We start from the raw sequence: 27,663 nt of genomic DNA on the forward strand, positions 1-27,663 counted from the left end.
CCATATTTATGTTTATTTCTTTTCCCTTTTGTACTTTCATTATTTGCACATCGTTACAGCACTGTTTATAGCCATAATATAACATTTGAAATGTCTCTATTCTTTTGGAACTTTTGTGAGTGTAATGTTCATTGTAAAAAAAAAAATGTTTATTTCACTTTTGTTTATTATCTACCTCACTTGCTTTGGCAATGTAAACACACGTTTCCCATGCCAATAAAGCCCCTTGAATTGAGAGGAGCAGTGGGACTTCTCGCGAGGCTTCCTCTGATCAGCCTACTACTACTTTTTTTCCTCAGTCGTGGAGCGCTTTATCAGCGGCAGTCTCCCCCCGTCGTCCTAACAGCATAGTAAGGGTCACTACCCCCACTCAATACACACAGAGAGAGAGACGGGCACATTAAACAAACACCTAGGTCTGACAGAAAAGCAGCGAAGACCGTAATTAAACCGCGCATCTTTGCTCCCCGACTAGAAACCCTCCCTCACCCCCTAACTGTGCCGAGGACACTGGGTTTAACGTCGTCTAAATAGGTTGACAGGGTGAGGAGGGTCGCTTGTCTCCCAGGGGATTCTGCGAAGCAGCGTCTTTAGCCGGGTTGGACCCACTAGGCTACTAACTAGCCAGGTAAGGTAAAACGCACAGCCTGAGCCCAGCTCGGTTCGGCTCGAGCTCCGTGCGTGTCTGTCATTTTATAGACGTTTTGCTGGAAATGACACGATCTAACCTCGCGCCTCTGTCATTCTCGTCGGTGAGTGAAATAGAATTGGAATATTCGAATGTGGGATATTCATTCACCCCGGCAACATGATCATGCAATTGGATATGGTGGGAAAGAGAGAGAGGTGGGAGGGAGAGAGGGGGTGACTGTGCGTGAGTGTGGTGGGGTATAGCTACTGTGCAGTCGTTGTTGCGTGTGTGACGCGCCTTCCACGGTGAGACCACTGAGACACGTGTGTTTGTTGGCGTTCGTCTCCTGGCACACACCTGTTTGGTTCATACTTTGCCGATGTCTCGTCTGTTATGTTTGTAATAGATTTTATAGACAGTGGGCGTCGTGTTTGTTACATGAACACTGGATGCGAAACGGAACATACAGGATTATATAGCTAGGCTTATTATTATGTTGCAAATGAAATTGTGTCAAATCTGTGCGTTGAGCAACACGGATTATGTAGGCCAAATCAGTGTTTATTGTAGGCCTGTTATTACTATTATTATTAGGCCTATTATTATTAGGCCTATTATCTTTTATTGTCCATTAGCTCATGACTGTCTCCTTCCATGTCTTTCTGTTTAATAGCGTCATTAGTCTTACCATGGCAACCAATTTCATAGTCTAGCCCGATGGCTGTGATCCTGTGCCATGTTGGAAAGATCAGGACAGACAGACATTTACTGGTAATGTCAGGAATGTCTGATGTATGTTTACCTCAGCTGGCAGTGACATAACACACACACACACAGCAGCAAGGTAATGTAGCTGGGTAACCAGGACTCTACCTGGAGAGAGAGAGAGAGAGAGAGAGAGAGAGAGAGAGAGAGTGTGTGTGATGCTCCTTGATGTTGCATAATGTCTGTCTATGGTGCTACTGTCAAAACAAGATGGCTTGGTTTGCTGCTATAACACCATATCTTCAGACTATAGGCTATATGTCTAATCTACATGTTACAAGATATAGGCTACTCCATAGAGAGAGATTGATAGATAGGCCTAGATTGATGGATAGATATGTGCTCTATAATTTCATTAAAAGCAGGAGGGTGGCGTCTTGTGAGTGGTGAGTGGCGCGTGGGCACACAGAGAGAGAGAGAGAGGCACACGTAAAGTCTTTTGACTAAAACAAAGTCTTGTTTACCTCGACTACCACCTGGACGCCTTTCCTACGCACTTCTCAGTAGTTGGTATTATTATCTTATGCAGGTGCATAACAGGTTTTGCAGGTGTGGTTCTCTTGCACGCGCCGAATACATTTTATTCATCAGCTGAAAAACCTTGCTGGCCAACAGATTCTTCTCGTGGAGTTTTCAGCCAATAGGGTTTTCAACACATTTATCTAAAGCCATCCCTTTAAATTTGGTCTACCTTTTTAATTTGAATGTTCTCGACAGACACAAGAACATATGAAGAGAACGATCAAGAATATTAGGGACAATGAAAAAAGCCATGTAAATACAGCATATTTGTCTCCTTTTCAGTGGTAATTGGTAGATTTAAAAATACTCTGATCTTGTATATTATTTAGGGTTAGGAAAGTATTTCTGAATAATAAAAACAACAGGGTTGGAGAGCCTTTATGCACACAATATATTGGCGAATCAAAAATAGTGTTTTGCTTCATCCTGAAAGTTCCCATTCAACTGTTCAATCCAGTAAATATTGGAAGGTGAGAAGAGTGTACAATAGGGGTTGAAGAGTAGTCCTATAAATCTACCCTAAGGAGCTGCATGGAACTGGGATGACAACGCTCCTGCGTTCCATAATGATTCAAATATGCTACATGTCCCCAATTATTGCACAACTTGTAATACATTAGCCTAATATGATCCACTATTGCTAGAGATCCTCAGGAACAACCACAGGAACGACCACAGGAACGACCACAGGAACGACCACAGGAACGACCACAGGAACGACCACAGGAACGACCACAGGAACGACCACAGGAACGACCACAGGAACGACCACAGGAACGACCACAGGAACAACCACAGGAACGACCACAGGAACGACCACAGGAACAACCACAGGAACGACCACAGGAACAACCACAGGAACAACCACAGGAACAACCACAGGAACGACCACAGGAACAACCACAGGAACGACCACAGGAACGACCACAGGAACGACCACAGGAACAACCACAGGAACAACCACAGGAACGACCACAGGAACATGAGAGAAATGAAAGTCAAATTAATTATCTAGTAATGGAATGATGCAAAATGTAAGGAAACTAACACTGAAGTGACAGTTATAAATGTAAGGAAACTAACACTGAAGTGACAGTTATAAATGTAAGGAAACTAACACTAAAGAGACAGTTATAAATGTAAGGAAACCAACACTAAAGTGACAGTTATAAATGTAAGGAAACTAACACTAAAGTGACAGTTATAAATGTAAGGAAACTAACACTAAAGTGACAGTTATAAATGTAAGGAAACCAACACTAAAGTGACAGTTATAAATGTAAGGAAACTAACACTAAAGTGACAGTTATAAATGTAAGGAAACTAACACTAAAGTGACAGTTATAAATGTAAGGAAACTAACACTAAAGTGACAGTTATAAATGTAAGGAAACCAACACTAAAGTGACAGTTATAAATGTAAGGAAACCAACACTAAAGTGACAGTTATAAATGTAAGGAAACTAACACTAAAGTGACAGTTATAAATGTAAGGAAACTAACAGTAAAGTGACAGTTATAAATGTAAGGAAACCAACACTAAAGTGACAGTTATAAATGTAAGGAAACCAACACTAAAGTGACAGTTATAAATGTAAGGAAACTAACACTAAAGTGACAGTTATAAATGTAAGGAAACTAACAGTAAAGTGACAGTTATAAATGTGAGGAAACCAACACTAAAGTGACAGTTATAAATGTAAGGAAACTAACACTAAAGAGACAGTTATAAATGTGAGGAAACTAACACTAAAGTGACAGTTATAAATGTAAGGAAACTAACACTAAAGTGACAGTTATAAATGTAAGGAAACCAACACTAAAGTGACAGTTATAAATGTAAGGAAACTAACACTAAAGTGACAGTTATAAATGTAAGGAAACCAACACTAAAGTGACAGTTATAAATGTAAGGAAACCAACACTAAAGTGACAGTTATAAATGTAAGGAAAGTAACACTAAAGTGACAGTTATAAATGTAAGGAAACCAACACTAAAGTGACAGTTATAAATGTAAGGAAAGTAACACTAAAGTGACAGTTATAAATGTAAGGAAACCAACACTAAAGTGACAGTTATAAATGTAAGGAAACTAACACTAAAGTGACAGTTATAAATGTAAGGAAACTAACACTAAAGTGACAGTTATAAATGTAAGGAAACTAACACTAAAGTGACAGTTATAAATGTAAGGAAACCAACACTAAAGTGACAGTTTTTATTTATGTGGGTATATTTGACGGTGGTTGCCAATAGTGGCTAATATTTAACACAATACAAATTGTAAAAAAAATACAGTGAAAAGCCTGGGAATATAATGAAGACATTCTAGAAATCATAAATCAACTCGGTAGGTTTGCTACTATACTGCCATGTGTGCATGGCTACAGAAGCTTATACTAAAGCTTGAGTCTCCAAATGTAATCCCTGCACTTTACAAGGCCAGCATTTCATAAACTTCACTGTGGGAAAGTTGACATGTTGATATCCAAACACGCCCCCATTCACATCAACTGGGCTGTAGTGGAGCGGTGTCCAAAATCACTAAGGATCTATCATGGTCCACACACACCAACACAGTCGCGAAGATTGCACGACAACGGCTCTTCCCCCTCAGGAGGCTGAAAAGATTTGGCATGGGGTCTCAGATCCTCAAAGTTATACAGATGCAACATTGAGAGAATCTTGACTGGCTGCATCACCGCCTGGTATGGCGACAGCTTGGCAACTGAATGCAAGGCGCTACAGAGGGTAGTGCTTATGGCCCAGTACATCACAGGGGCCGAGGTCCCTGCCATCCAGGACCTGTATATCAGGCGGTGTCAGAGGAAGGCCCTAAAAATTGTCAGACTCCAGCCACCAAGTAATAGACTGTTCTCTCTGCTACCGCACCTTTTTTTACTCATCACATACACTGCTGCTAGTATTTATTCTGTCACTTTATTAGTAGTACTAGTACTATGTACATAGAGTTGAAGTCGGAAGTTTACATACACTTAGGTTGGAGTCATTAAAACTCGTTTTTCAACCACTCCACAAATTTCTTGTTAAACTATAGTTTTGGCAAGTCGGTTAGGACATCTACTTTGTGCATGACAGAAGTAATCTTTCCAACAATTGTTTCCTGACAGATTATTTCACTTATAATTCACTGTATCACAATTCCAGTGGGTCAGAAGTTTACACACACTAAGTTGACTATGCCTTTAAACAGCTTGGAAATTTCCAGAAAAGTATGTCATGGCTTTAGAAGCTTCTGATAGGCTAATTGACATAATTTGAGTCAATTGGAGATGTACCTGTGGATGTATTTCAAGGCCTACCTTCAAACTCGGTGCATCTTTGCTTGACATCATGGGAAAATCAAAATAAATCAGCCAAGACCTCAGAAAAACAATTGTAGACCTCCACAAGTCTGGTTCATCCTTGGGAGAAATTTCCAAATTCCTGAAGGTACCACGTTCATCTGTACAAACAATAGTACGCAAGTATAAACACCATGGGACCAAGCAGCCATCATACCACTCAGGAAGGAGACTCGTTCTGTCTAGAGATGAACGTACTTTGGTGCGTAAAGTGCAAATCAATCCCAGAATAACAGCAAAGGACCTTGTGAAGATGCTGGAAGAAACAGGTACAAAAGTATCTATATCCACAGTAAAACAAGTCCTATATCGACATAACCTGAAAGGCTGCTCAGCAAGGAAGAAGCCACTGCTCCAAAACCGCAATAAAAAAAGCCAGATTATTTGCAACTGCACATGGGGACAAAGATCATACTTTTTGGAGAAATGTCCTCTGGTCTGACGAAACAAAAATAGAACTGTTTGGCCATAATGACCATCGTTATGTTTGGAGGAAAAGGGGGGAGGGTTGCTAGCCGAAGAACACCATCCCAACCGTGAAGCATGTGGGTGGCAGCATCATGTTGTGGGGGTGCTTTGCTACAGGAGGGACTGGTGCACTTCACAAAATAGATGGCATCATGAGGCAGGAAAATGATGTGGATATATTGAAGCAACATCTCAAGACATCAGTCAGGAAGTTAAAGCTTGGTCGCAAATGGGTCTTCCAAATGGACAATGAACTCAAGCATACTTCCAAAGTTGTGGCAAAATGGCTTAAGGACAACAAAGTCAAGGTATTGGAGTGGCCATCACAAGCCCTGGCCTTAATCCTATAGAAAATGTGTGGGCAGAACGGAAAAAGCGTGTGCGAGCAAGGAGGCCTACAAACCTGACTCAGTTACACCAGCTCTGTCAGGAGGAATGGGCCAAAATTCACCCAACGTCTTGCGGGAAGCTTGTGGAAGGCTACTCGAAACATTTGACCCAAGTTAAACAATTTAAAGGTAATGCTATAAAATACTAATTGAGTGTATGTAAACTTCTGACCCACTGGGAATGTGATGAAAGAAATAAAAGCTGAAATAAATCATTCTCTACTATTATTCTGACATTTCACATTCTTAAAATAAAGTGGTGATCCTAACTGACCTAAGACAGGATTCAATGTCAGGAATTGTGAAAAACTGAGTTTAAATGTATTTGGCTAAGGTCTATGTAAACTTCCGACTTCAACTGTGTCTACCTCAACTACAGTGCCTTGCAAAATTATTCACCCTCCTTGGCGTTTTCCTATTTTGTTGCATTACAACCTGTAATTTAAATTGATTTTTATTTGAATTGCATGTAATGGACATACACAAAATAGTCAAATGGTGAAGTGAAATGAAAAAAAAACTTGTTTAAAAAATATATATAAAAATGTCAAACGGAAAAGCGGTGTGTGCTTATTGTTCACCCCCTTTGCTATGAATCCCCTAAATAAGATCTGGTGCAACCAATTACCTTCAGAAGTCACATAATTAGTTAGATTGCACACAAGTGGACTTCATTTATGTGTCACATGATCTGTCACATGATCTCAGTGTATATATACACCTGTTCTGAAAGGCCCCAGAGTCTGCAACACCACTAAGCAAGGGCCACCACCAAGCAAGTGGCACCATGAAGACCAAGGAGCTCTCCAAACAGGTCAGGGACAAAGTTGTGGAGAAGTATAGATCAGGGTTGGGTTATAAAAAAATATCTGAAACTTTGAACATCCCACAGAGCACCATTAAATACTTTATTAAAAAATGGAAAGAATATGGCACCACAACAAACCTGCCAAGAGAGGGCCGCCCACCAGAACTCACGGACCAGGCAAGGTGGGCATTAATCAGAGAGGCAACAAAGAGACCAACGATAACCCTGAAGGAGCTGCAAAGCTCCACAGTGGAGATTGGAGTATCTGTCCATAGGACCACTTTAACCCGTACACTCAACAGAGCTGAGCTTCACGGAGGAGTGGCCAGAAAAAAAGCCATTGCTTAAAGAAATAAATAAGTAAACATGTTTGGTGTTCACCAAAAGGCATGTGGGAGACTCCCCAAACATATGGAAGAAGGTACTTTGGTCAGATGAGACTAAAATGTAACTTTTTGGCCATCAAGAAAAACGCTATGTCTGGCGCAAACCCAACACCTCTCATCACCCCGAGCACCATCCCCTCAGTGAAGCATGGTGGTGGCAGCATCATGCTGTGGGGATGTTTTTCATCAGCAGGGACTGGGAATCTGGTCAGAATTGAAAGAATGATGGATGGCGCTAAATACAGGGAAATTCTTGAGGGAAACCTGTTTCAGTCTTCCAGAGATTTGAGACTGGGATGGAGGTTTACCTTCCAGCAGGACAATGACCCTAAGCATACTGCTAAAGCAACACTCGAGTGGTTTAAGAGGAAACATTTAAATGTCTTGTAATGGCCTAGTCAAAGCCCAGACCTCAATCCAATTGAGAATCTGTGGTATGACTTAAAGATTGTTGTACACCAGCGGAACCCATCCAACTTGAAGGAGCTGGAGCAGTTTTGCCTTGAAGAATGGACAGAAATCCCAGTGGCTAGATGTGCCAAGCTTATAGAGACATACCCCAAGAGACTTGCAGCTGTAATTGCTGCAAAAGGTGGCTCTACAAAGTATTAACATTGGGGGGGTGAATAGTTATGCACGCTCAAGTTTTCATGTTTTCGTGTTTGTTTGTTTATTTAACAATAAATATTTTTCATCTTCAAAGTGGTAGGCATGTTGTGTAAATGAAATGATACAAACCCCCCAAATAACTATTTTAATTCCAGGCTGTAATGCAACAAAATAGGAAAAATGCCAATGGAGGTGAATACTTTCGCAAGCCACTGTACCTCGTACACCTGCACATCCACTCGGTACTGGTACCCCTTGTAGATAACTTGGCTATCATTACTCATTGTGTAAATATTTTAACTTTTATAACGTGATTTACTTCAATTATTTCGCTATTCTCTCTGCGTTGTTGGGGAAGGGCCAGTAAGTAAGCATTTCACTGTTAGTCCGGTTGTTCACGAAGCATGTGACGAATAAAAATTCATTTTATTTGAATGATTTGGTAAGCGTGTTGGGCCAGGAACCGAAAGGTCACTGGTTCGAATACCCGAGCCGACAAGGTGATTCATCTGTCGATGTGCCCTTGAACAAGGCACTTAACCCTAATTTACTCCAGGGGCGCCGTACTTCTATGTCTGACCCTGTAAAATAGGGTCGCAGGACCAAATTGTATTTTCTTCCTAATAGCGCGCACAGTGGACCCTGCGTGCCCATGTCTAGTAGGCTAGTATTTACATTTACATTTACATTTTAGTCATTTAGCAGACGCTCTTATCCAGAGCGACTTACAGTAAGTAGTGAATGCATACATTTCATACAATTTCATACATTTTTTTTTTTTTTTTTTTTTTTATAAATTTTTTTCTGTGCTGTATTTGTTGTGATAAGTAAGCTTGCTTGCATTCTATTCTACTCTGATTCATCGTGATCCCGTTACATGTTTTTTCTTCAACGAAAAGGCCTATATTGGATAGCCAATAGGCTCTGTGTATTAAGGTTGGGCGCTATTACAATAGCGTTGTCTATCGACGATGATTGACAGCCATCGTCTATGGGGATTTACATCGTGATGTGTCAGACGATGGTTTAGAACTTGACTGGCGCTGCACAGTAAAAAACGAAGTCTCGCAGCACACAGCGGGGCAGCACACAGCGGGGCAGCACACAGCGGGGCAGCACTCAGCGGGGCAGCACTCAGCGGGGCAGCACACAGCGGGGCAGCACTCAGCGGGGCAGCACTCAGCGGGGCAGCACTCACCGGGGCAGCACACAGCGGGGCAGCACTCAGCGGGGCAGCACTCAGCGGGGCAGCACACAGCGGGGCAGCACACAGCGGGGCAGCACACAGCGGGGCAGCACTCAGCGGGGCAGCACTCAGCGGGACAGTACACATTACATTCTGAGGAATTAGCTATAGTCTATTTCAAACAATATGTTACATAGTCTGCACAACGCAAGAGAGGAATGTAGGCCAGACAGAGCGGAGAATTCCACCAAAGCAGGAAAAATTGTCCAGTTGGAAAACAATATTATTTATTTTATTAGGCAAATTAAGCAATTATTATCCAGTTGTGAAGACGGAAGGCTGCTTCTATCCAGCCCATGATGTAGTCCTATAACCTGGCTCACTACGTTAAGACAGTCCTCATCAGACAGTCACTGTTCCATCATGATGTAGTCCTATAACCTGGCTCACTACGTTAAGACAGTCCTCATCAGACAGTCACTGTTCCATCATGATGTAGTCCTATAACCTGGCTCACTACGTTAAGACAGTCCTCATCAGATCATGATGTAGTCCTATAACCTTGGTCACTACGTTAAGACAGTCCTCATCAGACAGTCACTGTTCCATCAGGATGTAGTCCTATAACCTGGCTCGCTACGTTAAGACAGTCCTCATCAGACAGTCACTGTTCCATCATGATGTAGTCCTATAACCTGGCTCACTACGTTAAGACAGTTCTCATCAGACAGTCACTGTTCCATCATGATGTAGTCCTATAACCTGGCTCACTACGTTAAGACAGCCCTCATCAGACAGTCACTGTTCCATCATGATGTAGTCCTATAACCTGGCTCACTACGTTAAGACAGTCCTCATCAGACAGTCACTGTTCCATCATGATGTAGTCCTATAACCTGGCTCACTACGTTAAGACAGTCCTCATCGAATGTCACTGCTCCATCAAGATGTAGTCCTATAACCTGGCTCACTACGTTAAGACAGTCCTCATCAGACAGTCACTGTTCCATCATGATGTAGTCCTATAACCTGGCTCACTACGTTAAGACAGCCCTCATCAGTCACTGTTCCATCAGGATGTAGTCCTATAACCTGGCTCACTACGTTAAGACAGTCCTCATCAGACAGTCACTGTTCCATCATGATGTAGTCCTATAACCTGGCTCACTACGTTAAGACAGCCCTCATCAGTCACTGTTCCATCAGGATGTAGTCCTATAACCTGGCTCACTACGTTAAGACAGTCCTCATCAGACAGTCACTGTTCCATCATGATGTAGTCCTATAACCTGGCTCACTACGTTAAGACAGTCCTCATCAGACAGTCACTGTTCCATCAGGATGTAGTCCTATAACCTGGCTCACTACGTTAAGACAGTCCTCATCAGACAGTCACTGTTCCATCATGATGTAGTCCTATAACCTGGCTCACTACGTTAAGACAGTCCTCATCAGACAGTCACTGTTCCATCATGATGTAGTCCTATAACCTGGCTCACTACGTTAAGACAGTCCTCATCAGACAGTCACTGTTCCATCAGGATGTAGTCCTATAACCTGGCTCACTACGTTAAGACAGTCCTCATCAGACAGTCACTGTTCCATCAGGATGTAGTCCTATAACCTGGCTCACTACGTTAAGACAGTCCTCATCAGACAGTCACTGTTCCATCATGATGTAGTCCTATAACCTGGCTCACTACGTTAAGACAGTCCTCATCAGACAGTCACTGTTCCATCATGATGTAGTCCTATAACCTGGCTCACTACGTTAAGACAGTCCTCATCAGACAGTCACTGTTCCATCATGATGTAGTCCTATAACCTGGCTCACTACGTTAAGACAGTCCTCATCAGACAGTCACTGTTCCATCAGGATGTAGTCCTATAACCTGGCTCACTACGTTAAGACAGTCCTCATCAGACAGTCACTGTTCCATCATGATGTAGTCCTATAACCTGGCTCACTACGTTAAGACAGTCCTCATCAGATCATGATGTAGTCCTATAACCTGGCTCACTACGTTAAGACAGTCCTCATCAGACAGTCACTGTTCCATCATGATGTAGTCCTATAACCTGGCTCACTACGTTAAGACAGCCCTCATCAGACAGTCACTGTTCCATCATGATGTAGTCCTATAACCTGGCTCACTACGTTAAGACAGTCCTCATCAGACAGTCACTGTTCCATCATGATGTAGTCCTATAACCTGGCTCACTACGTTAAGACAGTCCTCATCAGACAGTCACTGTTCCATCAGGATTCGTCCAGTTGTGTTCGATTCCGCACTGTAGCCCAACTGTTTTTATTATTTATTAGTAGTATTTTTGGGGGCTTGGCCAATGGGGGCAATAGCATCGTATATCACTATGTTTTATGGGTACATAATCACCATAGGACAAAGGTTGACATCGCCCAACCATACTGTGTTCAGTATACTGCAATGTGTGCCTCCAATAACTTGTGTGTGTGTGTGTGTGTGTGTGTGTGTGTGTGTGTGTGTGTGTGTGTGTGTGTGTGTGAGCAAAGCTGGAGTCTGGTGGGTGAAACATTAGCCCATACTCATCAAACTGTCAGTGTCCTGGAGACGTATAGCTAGGTCTGTATAGCTAGGTCTGTATAGCTAGGTCTGCCATGTAACCCAGAGTGACAGATCGGGGCGCGCGTCACTTAAAGTAAAAAACGACTGTGTGTGCACAGATAAAGATAAACAGAGAAATATATGTGACGATGCCATATACGCATACAGCAGCAGTTGGCCTCGGTGGGATCGGGAGAGAGGTGATACCACGAGAATAGAGCTACACACAGCGAAGACGGAGGGAGAACAGACACACACACACACACACACACACACACACACACACACACACACACACACACACACACAGAGCTGCAGTGGAAGTCATGCACCCCTATTCCTGATGTGCCTCCCAAACTAATCATGTCGCTATGGCAACCACACATTGCAAAACCTAAACAACAACCTACAACTTCACGTGTGTGTGTGTTTTAGAGATCCTTGCGGCCGTATCAGCTGAGTTGGTCTGATTAATTTGACTGCTATAGTGTCATGTTTTCCTGCAATATTCAATATTGCTTTAAGTTATTTCCTTTCCCTTGTCTTTTTAAAGCCGAACTCACGCAGTCACTTTAGTAAATCCCTATCAAGCCCCTGTCTTTTTCCAAGCCTCCCTCTCTCCCTTTTTCCATATATCTATATTTATCTTTCTTTCTTTCTTCCTCTTTTTCTCTTTCTCTCTCTTTCTCTAGATCCGAGGGACTCCAGACACAACAGAGACCACAAACCTCTGACTACCTGAAACCAGAACCAGGAAGTAAACAACACAGAAAACAACAACATCATGAAGACCTCCACCGTATTCCTCCTCCTCTCGCTCCTCGCCTCACTCTCTTGTTCCCAGAGCGACTCTCCAGAACTCACCGTGACAACGCGGGCAGGAAGCTTACGCGGCATCCGCCTACCGACACCCGACAGGAGTCACGTGACCGCTTTCCTCGGCATCCCATTCGCCGAGCCCCCGCTGGGCAAGAAGCGCTTCCGTAAGGCGGAGCCCAAGAAGCCGTGGTCGGGAGTGTTCGACGCTAGCTCCTACCCCAACGCCTGCTATCAGTTCATTGACACCTCTTTCCCCGGGTTCCAAGGATCTGAGATGTGGAACCCGAACAGGTTTACATTTACTTGGCCATTTTCCAGGGTTCTCAGATGTGTAACCCTAACTTGTTGATTGTTTAAGACATCTTCTTGTTGCGTCCCTAAATGCACTATATTCCCTATTTAGTGCACTACTTTTGACTAGGGCTCTTAGTGCACTACTTTTGACCAGAGTCCTATGTAGGAAACGGGGCCATTTCGGACATTTGGTTATCATGTTATTTATTCTCTTTTACTTCCTTTCATTATTTTACGGTAAAGTGTGTTTTGTGATTTTAAATGGATTTTAAATTATACCTGTTGTGATGGTAGCTAGCAAGGCCACAATGTTCACTAAATACAGTTTGATTTGATCTGATTCCAACAGGGAGATGAGTGAGGACTGCCTATACCTCAACGTCTGGGTCCCAACCTCCCCCAGACCTCACAACCTCACCGTGATGGTGTGGATCTACGGTGGAGGCTTCTACAGGTAAGTAGCCCAGTGGGCTAAGCAGATGGCCCTGTAACTGGAGGGTTTGATTTGGCAACTAGAGGGCTGCTGGGTTCACATCCTAACAACAATCACTTAACTCCAATTGTGCCCTTGTGCAAGGCACAACATGCTCTCCATCCAGGGGTGCTTGGTGTGTGTGATATCTGATTGATAAATGAACAAAAGACAACGTGCTCTCTATCCAGAGACAAAGTTCCATGTAACATATGGACAATAATGTTACATTGTTTTGTATTGTTCTACAGTGGCTCCTCGTCCCTGGATGTGTATGACGGACGTTACCTGGCCCACTCTGAGAAGGTGGTGGTGGTGTCCATGAACTACCGTGTCGGGGCCTTTGGTTTCCTGGCCCTTCATGGCTCTTCGGAGGCCCCGGGGAATGTGGGGCTCCTAGACCAACGTATGGCCCTCCAGTGGATCCAGGATAACATACATATCTTCGGGGGAAACCCCAAGCAGGTAATGATAACAAAGAGTTTGTGTGTGTGCGTTCTTGCCTGCGTGCTTGGGAGATGCTCTCTACAAATTCAATATTAATATTATGAACTACTACTACTCGTAGGTGACCATCTTTGGGGAGAGTGCAGGAGCAGTCTCTGTGGGAATACACCTCCTATCTCCAGACAGCCGCCCCACCTTCACCCGAGCCATCCTCCAGAGTGGAGTCCCTAACTGTCCCTGGGCCACTGTTACACCCGCTGAAGCCCAGCGGAGAGCTGCCATGTTGGGGAAGCTGGTGGGCTGTCCCTCTTGGGGTAACGACACAGAGCTGGTGGACTGTCTCCGTAACAAGCCCCCCCAGGACCTCATCGACCAGGAGTGGCAGGTCATTTACATTGACGTTTTACATACATTTTTACATCTTACGGAAAGTTTTACATCTACGGAAATTCATGTTTTGTAACGGCTGTCTGAAGAGAGAGTAGACCAAGGTGCAGCGGAGTTAGTGTTCATCATGAATATTTAATTACGTAAGAACACAATACAAAAAACAAGAAAACCGACAGCCAAACAGTACTGACAGGAAACACACTGAACAGAAACAATTACCCACAAAACCCAAAGGAAAAACATGCTCCTTATGTGTGACTCCCAATCAGCAACAACGAACTTCAGCTGTGCCTGATTGGGAACCACATACGGCCCAAAACAAAGAAACACACAAACATAGAAAAAGGAACATAGAACGCCCACCCAATGTAACACCCTGGCCTAACCAAAATAAAGAACAAAAACCCCTCTCTATGGCCAGGGCGTTACATGTTTACCTTTTATATTTCCGTTTTACGCAAAGCTTTGCATTTATGTTTACCTTTATGAGTATATATGTCTATTTTACTTTAAAATGTTGAATTGTGCATTTAAACTTAATTTTACATTTATATTTTACATTTTTACATATGTAAGGAATGTGTTCTAAATTAGGCTAAATAGAGAAATAAACAGTCAAGGTTTTGTGTTGACATTTATATTTGATCATGAATAAGTAGTACAGTTCTAGTGAATAGGGTCCCTATGGTTTATTTGATATTATTTACCTTTTTCCCCCAGGTCATGCCGTGGTCGGCCATCTTCCGTTTCTCCTTCGTGCCGGTCATCGATGGCGTGGTCCTTCCTGACAACCCAGAGGCCATGCTCTCATCAGGCAACATCAAAGACACCCAAATTCTTCTGGGAGTCAACCGGGACGAGGGCTCCTTCTTCCTCCTCTACGGAGCCCCCGGCTTCAGCAAGGTGTGTGTGTGTGTGTGTGTGTGTGTGTGTGTGTGTGTGTGTGTGTGTGTGTGTGTGTGTGTGTGTGTGTGTGTGTGTGTGTTAGGGCCATGACGATACCAGTATCTCGATATTCATTAGTAATGTTACAAGGAAACAAAACACGAAGCGAATTTCACTTCTTTAGGAAAACAGCCCTAATGTTGGAAACAACCATCATTATGTTGTCATCCAGTTTCACATGTATTTATTGTCCAAGCTATATGTTACATACAGAACAATACACATACATACAATATGTTACATACAGAACAATACACATACAATATGTTACATACAGAACAATACACATACATACAATATGTTACATACAGAACAATACACATACATACAATATGTTACATACAGAACAATATACATACAATATGTTACATACAGAACAATATACATACAATATGTTACATACAGAACAATACACATACAATATGTTACATACAGAACAATACACATACAATATGTTACATACAGAACAATACACATACATACAATATGTTATATACAGAACAATACACATACATACAATATGTTACATACAGAACAATACACATACATACAATATGTTACATACAGAACAATACACATACAATATGTTACATACAGAACAATATACATACAATATGTTACATACAGAACAATACACATACAATATGTTACATACAGAACAATACACATACAATATGTTACATACAGAACAATACACATACATACAATATGTTATATACAGAACAATACACATACATACAATATGTTACATACAGAACAATACACATACATACAATATGTTACATACAGAACAATACACATACATACAATATGTTATATACAGAAGGTTTTTAAAGGACCAAAGAGTTTGATCTGCTTTGTGTTTTCATTTTTGCCACGGAACAAATATTTTGATGCTGATATCGTCACAGCCCTTGTGTGTGTGTGTGTGTGTGTGTGTGTGTGTGTGTGTGTGTGTGTGTGTGTGTGTGTGTGTGTGTGTGTGTGTGTGTGTGTGTGTGTGTCTGTGTGTGTCTGTGTGTGTGTCTGTGTGCGCGCTCCAATGACACTAATACAATTCCACCCTAATCTTTCATTGGCCCTCCATAGGACAACGAGTCATTGATCTCCCGTGAGGACTTCCTGGAGAGCGTGAAGCTGAGTGTCCCGCATGCCAACGAAATCGGCCAGGAGGCTGTGGTGCTGCAGGTAGGTGGACCAGCAGGATAAGGAGGTGGACCTGTAGCCAAAAGGTTGCTGGTTTGAAACCCGGGTTAAGCCGGGCTCTGAAAAAAAGCGGTAATTGATCTGGCACCTTGAGGTTTGCTGGATGTGTGTGATTAGTGAATCAAATAGTCTAATAAAGTTGCTTTGTATGAAGGTCCCTGGTTTGAATACCAGTCTAATAAAGTTGCTTTGTATGAAGGTCCCTGGTTTGAATACCAGTCTAATAAAGTTGTATTGTATGAACGTCCCTGGTTTGAATACCAGTCTAATAAAGTTGCTTTGTATGAAGGTCCCTGGTTTGAATACCAGTCTAATAAAGTTGTGTTGTATGAACGTCCCTGGTTTGAATACCAGTCTAATAAAGTTGTATTGTGTTACAGTACACTGACTGGTTCGATGAGAACAATGGGGTGAAGAACCGAGACTCCCTGGATGACGTGGTCGGAGACCATAATGTCATCTGCCCTCTGCAGCACTTTGCCAGGACCTACTCCCAGCTCCACTCCAACCTGGGTGCCAACAATGGACAACAGGCGGGCAACGCTGGAGCCATGACCAAGGACGGGAACTCACAAGGTAAGAATTGTTCATAAATGTTTTTTCAAATATGTTATTTAATGTCTCGTTGGCTTTTAAAGTAACTGTTCAGTGAAAATCTTACTTTTAAAAGTTCAAATAATGTTGTTGGCTCATCCTATACTCCTATTTGTGCAAAGCAAAAATGTCCGATTTTTTTTTGTTTTCTGAACCCCCACTACTCGCATTAATATTTTTGATACCGGTGTAGAATATTATTGATACCGGTGTAGAATGTTATTGATACCGGTGTAGAATGTTATTGATACCGGTGTAGAATGTTATTGATACCGGTGTAGAATGTTATTGATACCGGTGTAGAATGTTATTGATACCGGTGTAGAATGTTATTGATACCGGTGTAGAATGTTATTGATACCGGTGGATGTTATTGATACGTTGATACGGTGTAGAATGTTATTGATACATGTTATTGATACCGGTGTAGAATGTTATTGATACCGGTGTAGAATGTTATTGATACCGGTGTAGAATGTTATTGATACCGGTGTAGAATATTATTGATACCGGTGTAGAATATTATTGATACCGGTTTGATTTAAGGTGACCACGCCCCCGAGTAGAGTAATCCCATGTAATCAGACTAGTTTTGGCGTCATCCTAAACAAACTACTGACACTTATGTCATTTCAATAAACGCTTTCAGCAGCGTCACACGTTGTTATTCACGTACTTGGCTGTCACAACAAATTATTTGCATGATACGTATGCTGCCACTCTGTGTTACCCGGCCAGCTAACACTGACAGTAAAGCTGTCGTATTATACTGACCTGCTAACACTGACAGTAAAGCTGTCGCATTATACTGACCTGCTAACACTGACAGTAAAGCTGTCACATTATACTGACCTGCTAACACTGACAGTAAAGCTGTCGCATTATACTGACCTGCTAACACTGACAGTAAAGCTGTCGTATTATACTGACCTGCTAACACTGACAGTAAAGCTGTCACATTATACTGACCTGCTAACACTGACAGTAAAGCTGTCGTATTATACTGACCTGCTAACACTGACAGTAAAGCTGTCGTATTATACTGACCTGCTAACACTGACAGTAAAGCTGTCGTATTATACTGACCTGCTAACACTGACAGTAAAGCTGTCGTATTATACTGACCTGCTAACACTGACAGTAAAGCTGTCACATTATACTGACCTGCTAACACTGACAGTAAAGCTGTCGTATTATACTGACCTGCTAACACTGACAGTAAAGCTGTCGTATTATACTTACATCACTGTTTGTTTACCGCTATCTTTTTTTGCCGGTTAACTGACATTAGCTGGCAGGCTAGTGAGAGAAATGAATCTGGATCTAATTTGCTAGTCTTAGACATACCGCGTAACTGCTTGCTGTCTTTGCCTGCAGTCTAGGTCTAGGTATCTAGAAAAGTTGATTCTTGTTGGCTTGACTATATGTCCTTTCAACTTGCTGGAGACCAGCTGGGGAGACAACCTTACCAAATGGCCCAAAGTAGACTATGGTGATATCTACACCTACGTGGTGGAATCTCCAGGGTTACACAGGCAATACACATAGCTAGTTAGATACAAACAAGTATTAGCTAGCGACTTACGGTGAATGAAGTGCTTCAAAACACACAAATGTATCGAGTAACCGGAGCCCACAGCTTTCCATCATCATTGCGTCGTATAGCCTGAAACCATGAGGTTCGTCTAACCTGGTCCTTGGGCAGTTGATGAAACTTAATTTGGCGGTCATTTCTCCTACTATTGTTCAAACAAAATGGTACGCAGCATCTTAGCTATGAAAGCAGGGTTAGTCAGCTAGCCTTAGCTATGAAAGCAGGGTTAGTCAGCTAGCCTTAGCTATGAAAGCAGGGATAGTCAGCTAGCCTTAGCTATGAAAGCAGGGTTAGTCAGCTAGCCTTAGCTATGAAAGCAGGGTTAGTCAGCTAGCCTTAGCTATGAAAGCAGGGATAGTCAGCTAGCCTTAGCTATGAAAGCAGGGTTAGTCAGCTAGCCTTAGCTATGAAAGCAGGGTTAGTCAGCTAGCCTTAGCTATGAAAGCAGGGTTAAGAAAGTCCATTGGAATTGGCTCTTTGGCTGATAATCGTGACAGACTGTCGCATGGAATGTACATCTGTTCACGCTAACATTTTCACGGTTAGAATCAGTGTTTTTAGGCATGATGTAGTTTGTTGATTTAAAAGACGACATGGAAGTATCGCTACAATCCCGTTAGCGGGATCATTTTTGTTAGAAATAAGAGCGCCGTATTCAAAACCACAAATCTAATCATTTCTACTTCTCAAACATAGGACTATCTTACACCGTTTTATAGATACACTTCTCCTGAATCGAACCACGTTGTCCGATTTCAAAAAGGCTTTACAGCGAAAGCAAAACCTTACATTATGTTAGGAGAGTACATCGACACAATAGCCACACCGCCATTTTCTGACCAACCACATGCATCACAAATAACCAAAACACAGCTAAATGAAGCACTAACCTTTGACAATCTTCATCAGATGACACTCCTAAGACATCATGTTACACAATACATGCATTCTTTTGTTCGATAAAGTTCATATTTATATATAAAAACAGCATTTTACATTGGCGCGTGATGTTCAGAAAATATTTTCCCTCAAATGCTTCCGGTGAATCAGTGCTACAATTTACAAAATTACTATTCGAAAACATTGGTAAAATATAATATTGTCATTCAAAGAATTATAGATTAACATCTCGTGAATGCAACCGCATTGCCAGATTTAAAAATAACTTTACTGGGAAATCACACTTTGCAATAAACGAGGTGATATGCTCAGAAAAATAGGCTAGGCGATACAGGTTAGCGCCATCTTGGAGTCATCTAAAATCAAATATACTATTGTAAATATTCACTTACCTTTGATTATCTTCATCAGAAGGCACTTCCAGGAATCCCAGGTCCACAAGAAATATAGTTTTGTTCGAAAAAGTAAATTTATGTCCCAATAGCTCCTTCTTGTTAGCGCGTTCCGAAGGCTACTCAAAATGTACGAAGCGCACGGGACTTGTCGTCACGAAAGTGCTTTTTTTTCATTTACGTTCGTTCAAACATGTCAAACGTTGTATAGCATAAATCTTTAGGGCCTTTTTCAATCAGAACTTCAATAATATTCAAGGCGGACGATTGCATTGTCTTACAAAACGTTTCGGAACGAGAGAGTACCCACGGGCACGCGCATCATAGTAGAAATGGACTTCCCCCTATGACAAACTTTCCAGGCCTCTCGTTCGGTCAGTTTTTACCGGAGAAGACTCAAACCACTTTGTAAAGACTGTTGACATCTAGTGGAAGCCGTAGGAAGTGCTAAATGATTAATAAGTCCCTGTGTGTTTCATAGGCAAAGGCTTGAAAGTGATTCCACACATCAGATTTCCACTTCCTGTTAGGATTTCTCTCAGGGTTTTGACTGCCATATGAGTTCTGTTATACTTACAGACACCATTCCAACAGTTTTAGAAACTTTAGAGTGTTTTCTATCCAAATCGAATAATAATATGCATATCCTAGGTTCTGAGTTTGTGTAGGAGGCAGTTTAATATGGGCACGTATTTTTTTCTAAATTCTCAATAGCGCCCCCTGGCCTTAAGGTGCGTCAAGAGGTTAAAAATGACCAACCAATCATGTACAAAATGTTCATAGAATGATCAAAAAAAAGAATTTAACCATTGTTGGGTTATAAGTAAAGTAGGAAATTTAACATGGGAGTGAAGGGAGTAACCTAAGAAATTTAACATGGGAGTGAAGGGAGTAACCTAAGAAATTTAACATGGGAGTGAAGGGAGTAACCTAAGAAATTTAACATGGGAGTGAAGGGAGTAACCTAAGAAATTTAACATGGGAGTGAAGGGAGTAACCTAAGAAATTTAACATGGGAGTGAAGGGAGTAACCTAAGAAATTTAACATGGGAGTGAAGGGAGTAACCTAAGAAATTTAACATGGGAGTGAAGGGAGTAACCTAAGAAATTTAACATGGGAGTGAAGGGAGTGACCTAAGAAATTTAACATGGGAGTAAAGGGAGTAACCTGTGTCTGTACCCTCCTCGGGGGCGTGGTCACGTTAAGCCACGCCTCGCCATGTGTATCTGTACGTCCACACCATTCCAACACAGAAAGCTGGTTTTTAACATACTTAATTGCCATTTTTTTTGGAAGGAAAACTATTTCACTCATAATGTAATTGATGTTGTTCAAACAAAAAGTCTAACTCAAAGTCCTGTGTTATAATATAATATATGCCATTTAGCAGACGCTTTTATCCAAAGCGACTTACAGCCATGCGTGCATACATTTGACGTATGAGTGGTACCGGGAATCAAACCCACTACTCTGGTGTTACAACCACCATGCTCTACCATTGCCTCTCCTATACCTCCATTGATCCCAGGTGGAGTGTACCTTTGCCTGTTACAGATATAAAGTATAATACACCAGAGTGGTTGATGTCATAGACCTGCATAGCTTTAGGCAGCCATCTTGGTCAGGGATTCATTCTGGTGTCCTATTTTATTCTATGCTCTACCCCAAACTCTATAGGTGGAGTGTACCTGTACCTGTTTGACCACCGTGCGTCTAACCTGGCGTGGCCTGGGTGGATGGGCGTTATCCATGGTTACGAGATAGAGTTTGTGTTCGGCATGCCACTGGACAAGAGACTCAACTACACAGCCGACGAGGAGAAACTGAGCCGACGCATGATGAGATACTGGGCTAACTTCGCACGCACCGGGTAATAGAGAGAGAGAGAGGGGGGGGGGAGCGGGCGAATCAGAGAGAGAGAAAGAGAGGGGGAGAGAGCGAAAGAGAGAGGGGGAGAGAGCGAGAAAGAGAGGGGAGAGAGAAAGAGAGGTGGAGGGGAGAGAAAGGGGGGGAGAGAGAGAGAGAGAGAGAGAGAGAGCGAATCAGAGAGAGAGAAAGAGAGGGGGGAGAGAGCGAAAGAGAGAGGGGGAGAGAGCGAGAAAGAGGGGGGAGAGAGAAAGAGAGGTGGAGGGGGGAGAGAGAGAGAGAAAGAGGGGGACATATCTTTCTTCCTCTCTCTCTGACTCCTTCCTTCCACCTCTCTCTCCAGTAACCCCAACATCAATTTTGACGGCAGTGTGGATAGCAGGCAGAGGTGGCCGCAGTTCACCAACAGTGAGCAAAAACACGTGGGGCTGAACACAGAATCTCTGAAGATCCACAAGGGCCTGCGGAACCAGCTGTGTGCATTCTGGAACCGCTTTCTGCCACGCCTCCTCAATATCACCGGTAAGGGGGTTACACACACGCATATTCATTATTTAATTAATTATTGGGCTGCAAGTATATATTCAGCTGATTTATACAGAGATATTCTGAGGGAGCTCTGTGCAGCTAACTGTCTTTTACAGAGAAAAATACTCAACTGACTGACAGAACTATAAAAAGAACTGAGACAGGAGAGAGAGAGGGGGGCGGGAGGAGAGAGAGTGAACGAGAAGGGGCGAGTGAGGGGGGAGGGGGTGAGATGGTGTAGATTGTTTGGTTTTGCAGTGGAACTTTGTTCATGGTCAGTACCCAGAGTCAGATTGGATGAAGAAGTATAGGACAATGATGTCATAGATGTTAGGTTAGTTCCGGAATCTAAATGCCATACACACATTCTTGGGAACCAGATGTTGCATCCAGTGGTTCATTTGTAAATCGGGAGGTGGGGCACAAAAAGTGAGTGTGAGAGGGGGTGACCTGAGGAGTTCTGAGGTACCAGAACGCATGAGAAAAATAAATCACCTTTTATAATAAAGCATTGCATGTATATCATCGCATTTGCGTAGTAGCATAGAGCAGTAGAGTAGAGGCACTTACAGAAGTTGAACACATGGGAAAAATGTGGTCTTTTTTTACTTTTTCACATAACGTTTTTTTGAGGGGGCAGGAGAATTAACTCAAATGAACTTTCATCGATCGCTTTTATTATAATTTTGACATTGAAAAAAGTGAATGATTTTTTTATGCCACGGGAGGTACAGGATCTGGCCAAATAGGTTCAGGAACATAACAGTTCAGAACGGAGAACAGGATCCGACTCATATTAAACACTGACTGCATTCCAAATTGAACCCGAATCTCTATAAAGTGCACTACTTTTACCCGGGCCCATGGGGCAGCCTGTTCACTATAAACTCAATAGGGTGCCAGTTGAGACAGGTTAGCAGGAGGAAGAGAATGGAGATGGGTCGTTCGCGAACGAGTCGGCTCTAAGAGCCAGACGCAGTGTCAACCAATGAACCAAAGATGCGTGAGGGAGGGCCGAACCAACTCACACAGTCAGTCACACACTTAGCAGCCGACGAGAGAGAGGAAGGACAGCTGTGAAAACAACAGCTGGAAAATGAGTCGGAAGCGCAGTAGCATTTGGATGCATTTTAATAATGTAGACAATGTTAGAACACAGTATAGAATTTGCAAAACAAAATCTTATATGAAGGCGGTTCTACGCACAACCTACACCGGCATATGTGAACTGAGCACCCAACTGTGAAGCTAGCTGTAGCGGAGCTTGGAGAAACTAGCGGGCCTGCTAGTGATAGTGGTGGAGCCAGCACCTCCACACGTGGAGATGTATCCACTCAGTCCAGTAGACCTGCTAGTGATAATGGTGGAGCCTGCACCTCCACACGTGGAGATGTATCCACTCAGTCAAGTAGACCTGCTCCGCAACCCACAGCAACGCAGTCTTCTATGGACCAGTTCATGCCAAAGTCTATGTCTGTAGCAAAACAAGGCCAAATTGATATTGCATTGGCTAAAATGATTGCCACCAATTTCCAGCCATTTTCGATCGTGGAGGACAGAGGTTTTAGAAATGATAGCAATAGTCTAAATCCAATGTACACAATTCCAAGCAGGAAAACCCTTTCAAAATCACTTATTCCACAACTGTATGAGAGCACACAGGCTTCAGTGCGGGAAAGAGTCCAAAAAGCTACTGCAGTTTGCCATTTTATATGTTGAAGCAGTTTCTTGAGTCAAAGGATGCCATCATCTCTACCCTGGCCATTGTCAATGCACCTGTTGATGCTCTGACCCAAGAGAAATGGGAGGTGGTGGAGGAGGTCTGCAGAGTCCTGGAACCCTTTGAGTAGGTCACTGTGGAGATCAGTGGAGAGGTACAGTAAACAGTTATTACTACATCATTATTTAATCCAGTATTATATATGTATACGAGCAGTAGATGAGAATGTAGTATCAGTAGACAAAACATGAACCTGAACTAATAAGTTACTGTTCTCTCTTTTCAGCTATGTGACAGCCTCAAAAATGATACTCCTGTGTAAGGGTCTGCAGCGAATCACAGCCAGCCGCCAGAGAGAAGCAAATGTAACCACAGGACATGTGACAGAGTTGATGGACACCCTATGTTCATCAATGGACAGAAAGTTCCACAGAATGGAATATAATCATGTGCTATCAGAAACCGCTGCACTTGACCCCAGGTTTAAGAAGTTAGCCTTCAGTGATGCCAGAGCGATTGATGAGGCTCTTCAGAGAATAACCTCAGCAGCAGGGAGGGACAGCCCCAGCAGTCAGCTGACTCAGGCACCAGGACAACAGGAAGAAGAGGGATCAGATGGAGGGACAGCCCCAGCAGTCAGCTGGCTCAGGCACCAGGGCAACAGGAAGAAGAGGGATCAGATGGAGGGACAGCCCCAGCAGTCAGCTGGCTCAGGCACCAGGGCAACAGGAAGAAGAGGGATCAGATGGAGGGACAGCCCCAGCAGTCAGCTGGCTCAGGCACCAGGGCAACAGGAAGAAGAGGGATCAGATGGAGGGACAGCCCCAGCAGTCAGCTGGCTCAGGCACCAGGGCAACAGGAAGAAGAGGGATCAGATGGAGCAGAAGAACCAGCAGTAGTGCCACAAACATCTGCTGTTTGGATGCTGTTTGACGAGAGAGCAACTGGGGATGCAGCACGAAGGAATCCCTCAGCAGATGCCATAATGGAGCTCCGATCCTATTTGGAGGAGACAGATCCTCTGAGCTGGTGGATCTGCAGATCATCTGAGCTGGTGGAAGAACAAGGCCTCTGTCTACCCACGGCTTACTAAAGTCATGGCAGGGAGACTCTGCATAGTGGCCACATCCGTTCCCTCTGAGAGGGTCTTCTCGAAAACGGGACAAATAATTACTGAGAGAAGAAACCACATCAGCCCCTCGAAAGTGAGGCAGTTTGCATTTCTGAATGCAAATCTCTCAGAAAAGCTAAATATGGTCAGCATTGCTGTGTGCTGCTGGTTATAACATGGTAATAAAGAGAGAGAAAAGAGGGACCAGTTTAATGTTTTAAGTGGGATGCTGCAGTTTTGCACATTGTTATTTATTTTTCTTTGATATGGTGCAATATTATATTATTTTTGTTCAGATTGTATTCGTTTTGAATTGTTACATTTATATGCACTTTGTTTATATACATTAAAAAAGTTATACTTTAAATGCAAATATTTAATAGCGTTATTTTTCATAACAAACCAATGCATTTTTAAATACATTGTGGTTAAGGTAGAGTATGATATCATTTAATTAGAATTGTTTTATACTCTTATATTTAATCTCCCCTTCCTTCGTTCGTCAGTATTCTCTCCTCCTTCGTCAGTATTCCCTCCGCCTTCGTCAGTATTCCCTCCTCCTTCGTCAGTATTCCCTCCGCCTTCGTCAGTATTCCCTCCTCCTTCGTCAGTATTCCCTCCTCCTTCGTCAGTATTCCCTCCGCCTTCGTCAGTATTCCCTCTGCCTTCGTCAGTATTCCCTCTGCCTTCGTCAGTATTCCCTCCTCCTTCGTCAGTATGTGTTAATGTTAGAGATCTGTGTGAAACATGTCTGGTAATCCTCTGACCCTAACCTATGACCTCTGGCCAGAAAAACAGGGTCTCCCACCCTGGGTTCCTCTCCGACTAGGACTCTGTGAATGATAGTGTGTGATTCCATCTGTGGGCGAGAGTGGTCACTCTCTTTCACTTGTAGTAATATCTCTCTCGCTCTCTCTCTCTCCCCTTTCTCCTCCCTCGCTTTCTCTTCCTCCCCAGATAACATAGACGAGGCAGAGCGTCAGTGGAAGGTGGAGTTCCATCGCTGGTCCTCCTACATGATGCATTGGAAGAGCCAATTCGACCATTACAGCAAGCAAGAGCGCTGCACTGACCTCTGAGGAGAGGAGAGGGAGAGAGAGAGAGAGAGAGAGAGATGCCGACCATGTCCTTCCATATTATCCTACATGTCTTCATGTGATATGTTGAGGCTTGGTATGTTGAGGCTATTATATTTAACTCAATGTGTTTTTTCTGGTTTCCATTGCGGAGGTTATTGCAGGTCCATAAGACTATTCATCAGACAGGAGTTATGGAAGGAGGTGGTCATTGATGAAGAGTTTGAATAGGTGTGTCATTAGTGTGTGTGTGTGTGTGTGTGTGTGTGTGTGTGTGTGTGTGTGTGTGTGTGTGTGTGTGTGTGTGTGTGTGTGTGTGTGTGTGTGTGTGTGTGTGTGTGTGTGTGTGTGTGTGTGTGTGTGTGGTACGACTGAACCTCTGTGTCCAACCCACCTCACTCTTTTCTTTTCTTTTTACTTAACTTTATTATTTTCCAGTTGATACAAATTTCACGATCTGCTCATTTGAAATGATCTTTATTTAAAACAGCTAGTGTTGTCTATGTATCTGTTCACTTGTCTTGATCTCATATATCCTTCCCTCTGGTTGGATAGTGCTGTTCATTGTGTCTCTGTGTAGTGTCTTCTGCTGTCTCAAATAGTGCACCACTTAGCTCTGGTCAGGGTAGTGCACTAGGAAGAGTACTACATAGGGAATAGAGTGTGATTTGGGATTGAATCTGTGTGGGTCCAAATGTAAAACCTAAAACCACTGATCAACTGTTATGTTAGTCTAGGAATCTGGAGCCATGTAAATCCCTGTATTCTGGGTTAGAAAAGAACTGCACTGAAACTGTTAGTGTGTGTGTGTGTGTGTGTGTGTGTGTGTGTTACACTGTATGTAATCATGTGTTATGTTACATGTCCATCTTGTTGATCGCTGATCTCTGCTTTAGTATTGGTTTTTAATCCATAGTGTGTTTATGAACTGTGTATGCACTTGTCTGCATATATTCACATACCTCTGTCAATCACCTATATGTAGCTAAGCTAACTCCTCCTGTATGCCAGCACACCTACTGTTTGTTTTAGTGTGTATTATTATATTTTGTGTGTGTGTGTGTGTGTGTGTGTGTGTGTGTGTGTGTGTGTGTGTGTGTGTGTGTGTGTGTGTGTGTGTGTGTGTGTGTGTGTGTGTGTGTACTACTGATGTTGTCTCTGTACCAATGGTTGATGTGGTTCACTCCATCCATCCCTCCTTCTCTCTGTTCTATTCCTATCTCGCTCCTTCCCATCATGTTTCTCTCTATTCCTATACATCTCTCTCCCCTTTCCACTCCCCACTCTTTCCACCTCACTGTCGCTTATCTCTCCATCTCTCTCTTTCATCTCGCCATCTCTCTCTCTCCCATCCATCTCTCTCTCTCCCATCCATCTCTCTCCCATCCATCCATCTCTCTCTCTCTCCCATCCATCTCTCTCTCTCTCTCTCCCATCCATCCATCCATCTCTCCGTGTCCCCAGAGGATGAGCGTTCTCGTTAGTCTAATGTAATGGAGGCTGAAGTAATTCACTCGGTGTGTGTGTGTTAGTAATTCACTCAGTGTGTGTGAGTAATTCACTCAGTGTGTGTGTGTGTGTGTGTGTGTGTGT

General features: G+C 42.9%; 1 protein-coding gene across 1 annotated transcript; it reads left to right on the forward strand.

Moving 5' to 3' along the window:
* Positions 1-278: 278 nt before the first annotated feature.
* On the forward strand, positions 279-27,663 carry LOC106577883 (acetylcholinesterase). Its single transcript, XM_014156310.2, has 11 exons — positions 279-628; positions 12,408-12,825; positions 13,178-13,282; positions 13,552-13,765; positions 13,869-14,132; positions 14,858-15,040; positions 16,172-16,270; positions 16,669-16,864; positions 21,447-21,639; positions 21,979-22,157; positions 25,952-27,663. Exons 2-11 carry the CDS (start codon positions 12,500-12,502, stop codon positions 26,071-26,073), a joined length of 1,881 nt encoding a protein of 626 aa, XP_014011785.1. The 5' UTR covers positions 279-628; positions 12,408-12,499; the 3' UTR covers positions 26,074-27,663.

This window comes from Salmo salar, chromosome ssa18 (genome assembly GCF_905237065.1).
Source record: "Salmo salar chromosome ssa18, Ssal_v3.1, whole genome shotgun sequence".
Taxonomy (NCBI): Eukaryota; Metazoa; Chordata; class Actinopteri; order Salmoniformes; family Salmonidae; genus Salmo; species Salmo salar.

What these genes read in the sequence shown, in the direction of transcription:
- LOC106577883 (XM_014156310.2), top strand. Translation starts at nt 12,500, where the DNA reads ATGAAGACCTCCACCGTATTCCTCCTCCTCTCGCTCCTCGCCTCACTC. An exon ending in GAGATGTGGAACCCGAACAG is followed by an intron (nt 12,826 to 13,177) that starts GTTTACATTTAC and finishes TGATTCCAACAG; the next exon opens with GGAGATGAGTGAGGACTGCC. An exon ending in TACGGTGGAGGCTTCTACAG is followed by an intron (nt 13,283 to 13,551) that starts GTAAGTAGCCCA and finishes ATTGTTCTACAG; the next exon opens with TGGCTCCTCGTCCCTGGATG.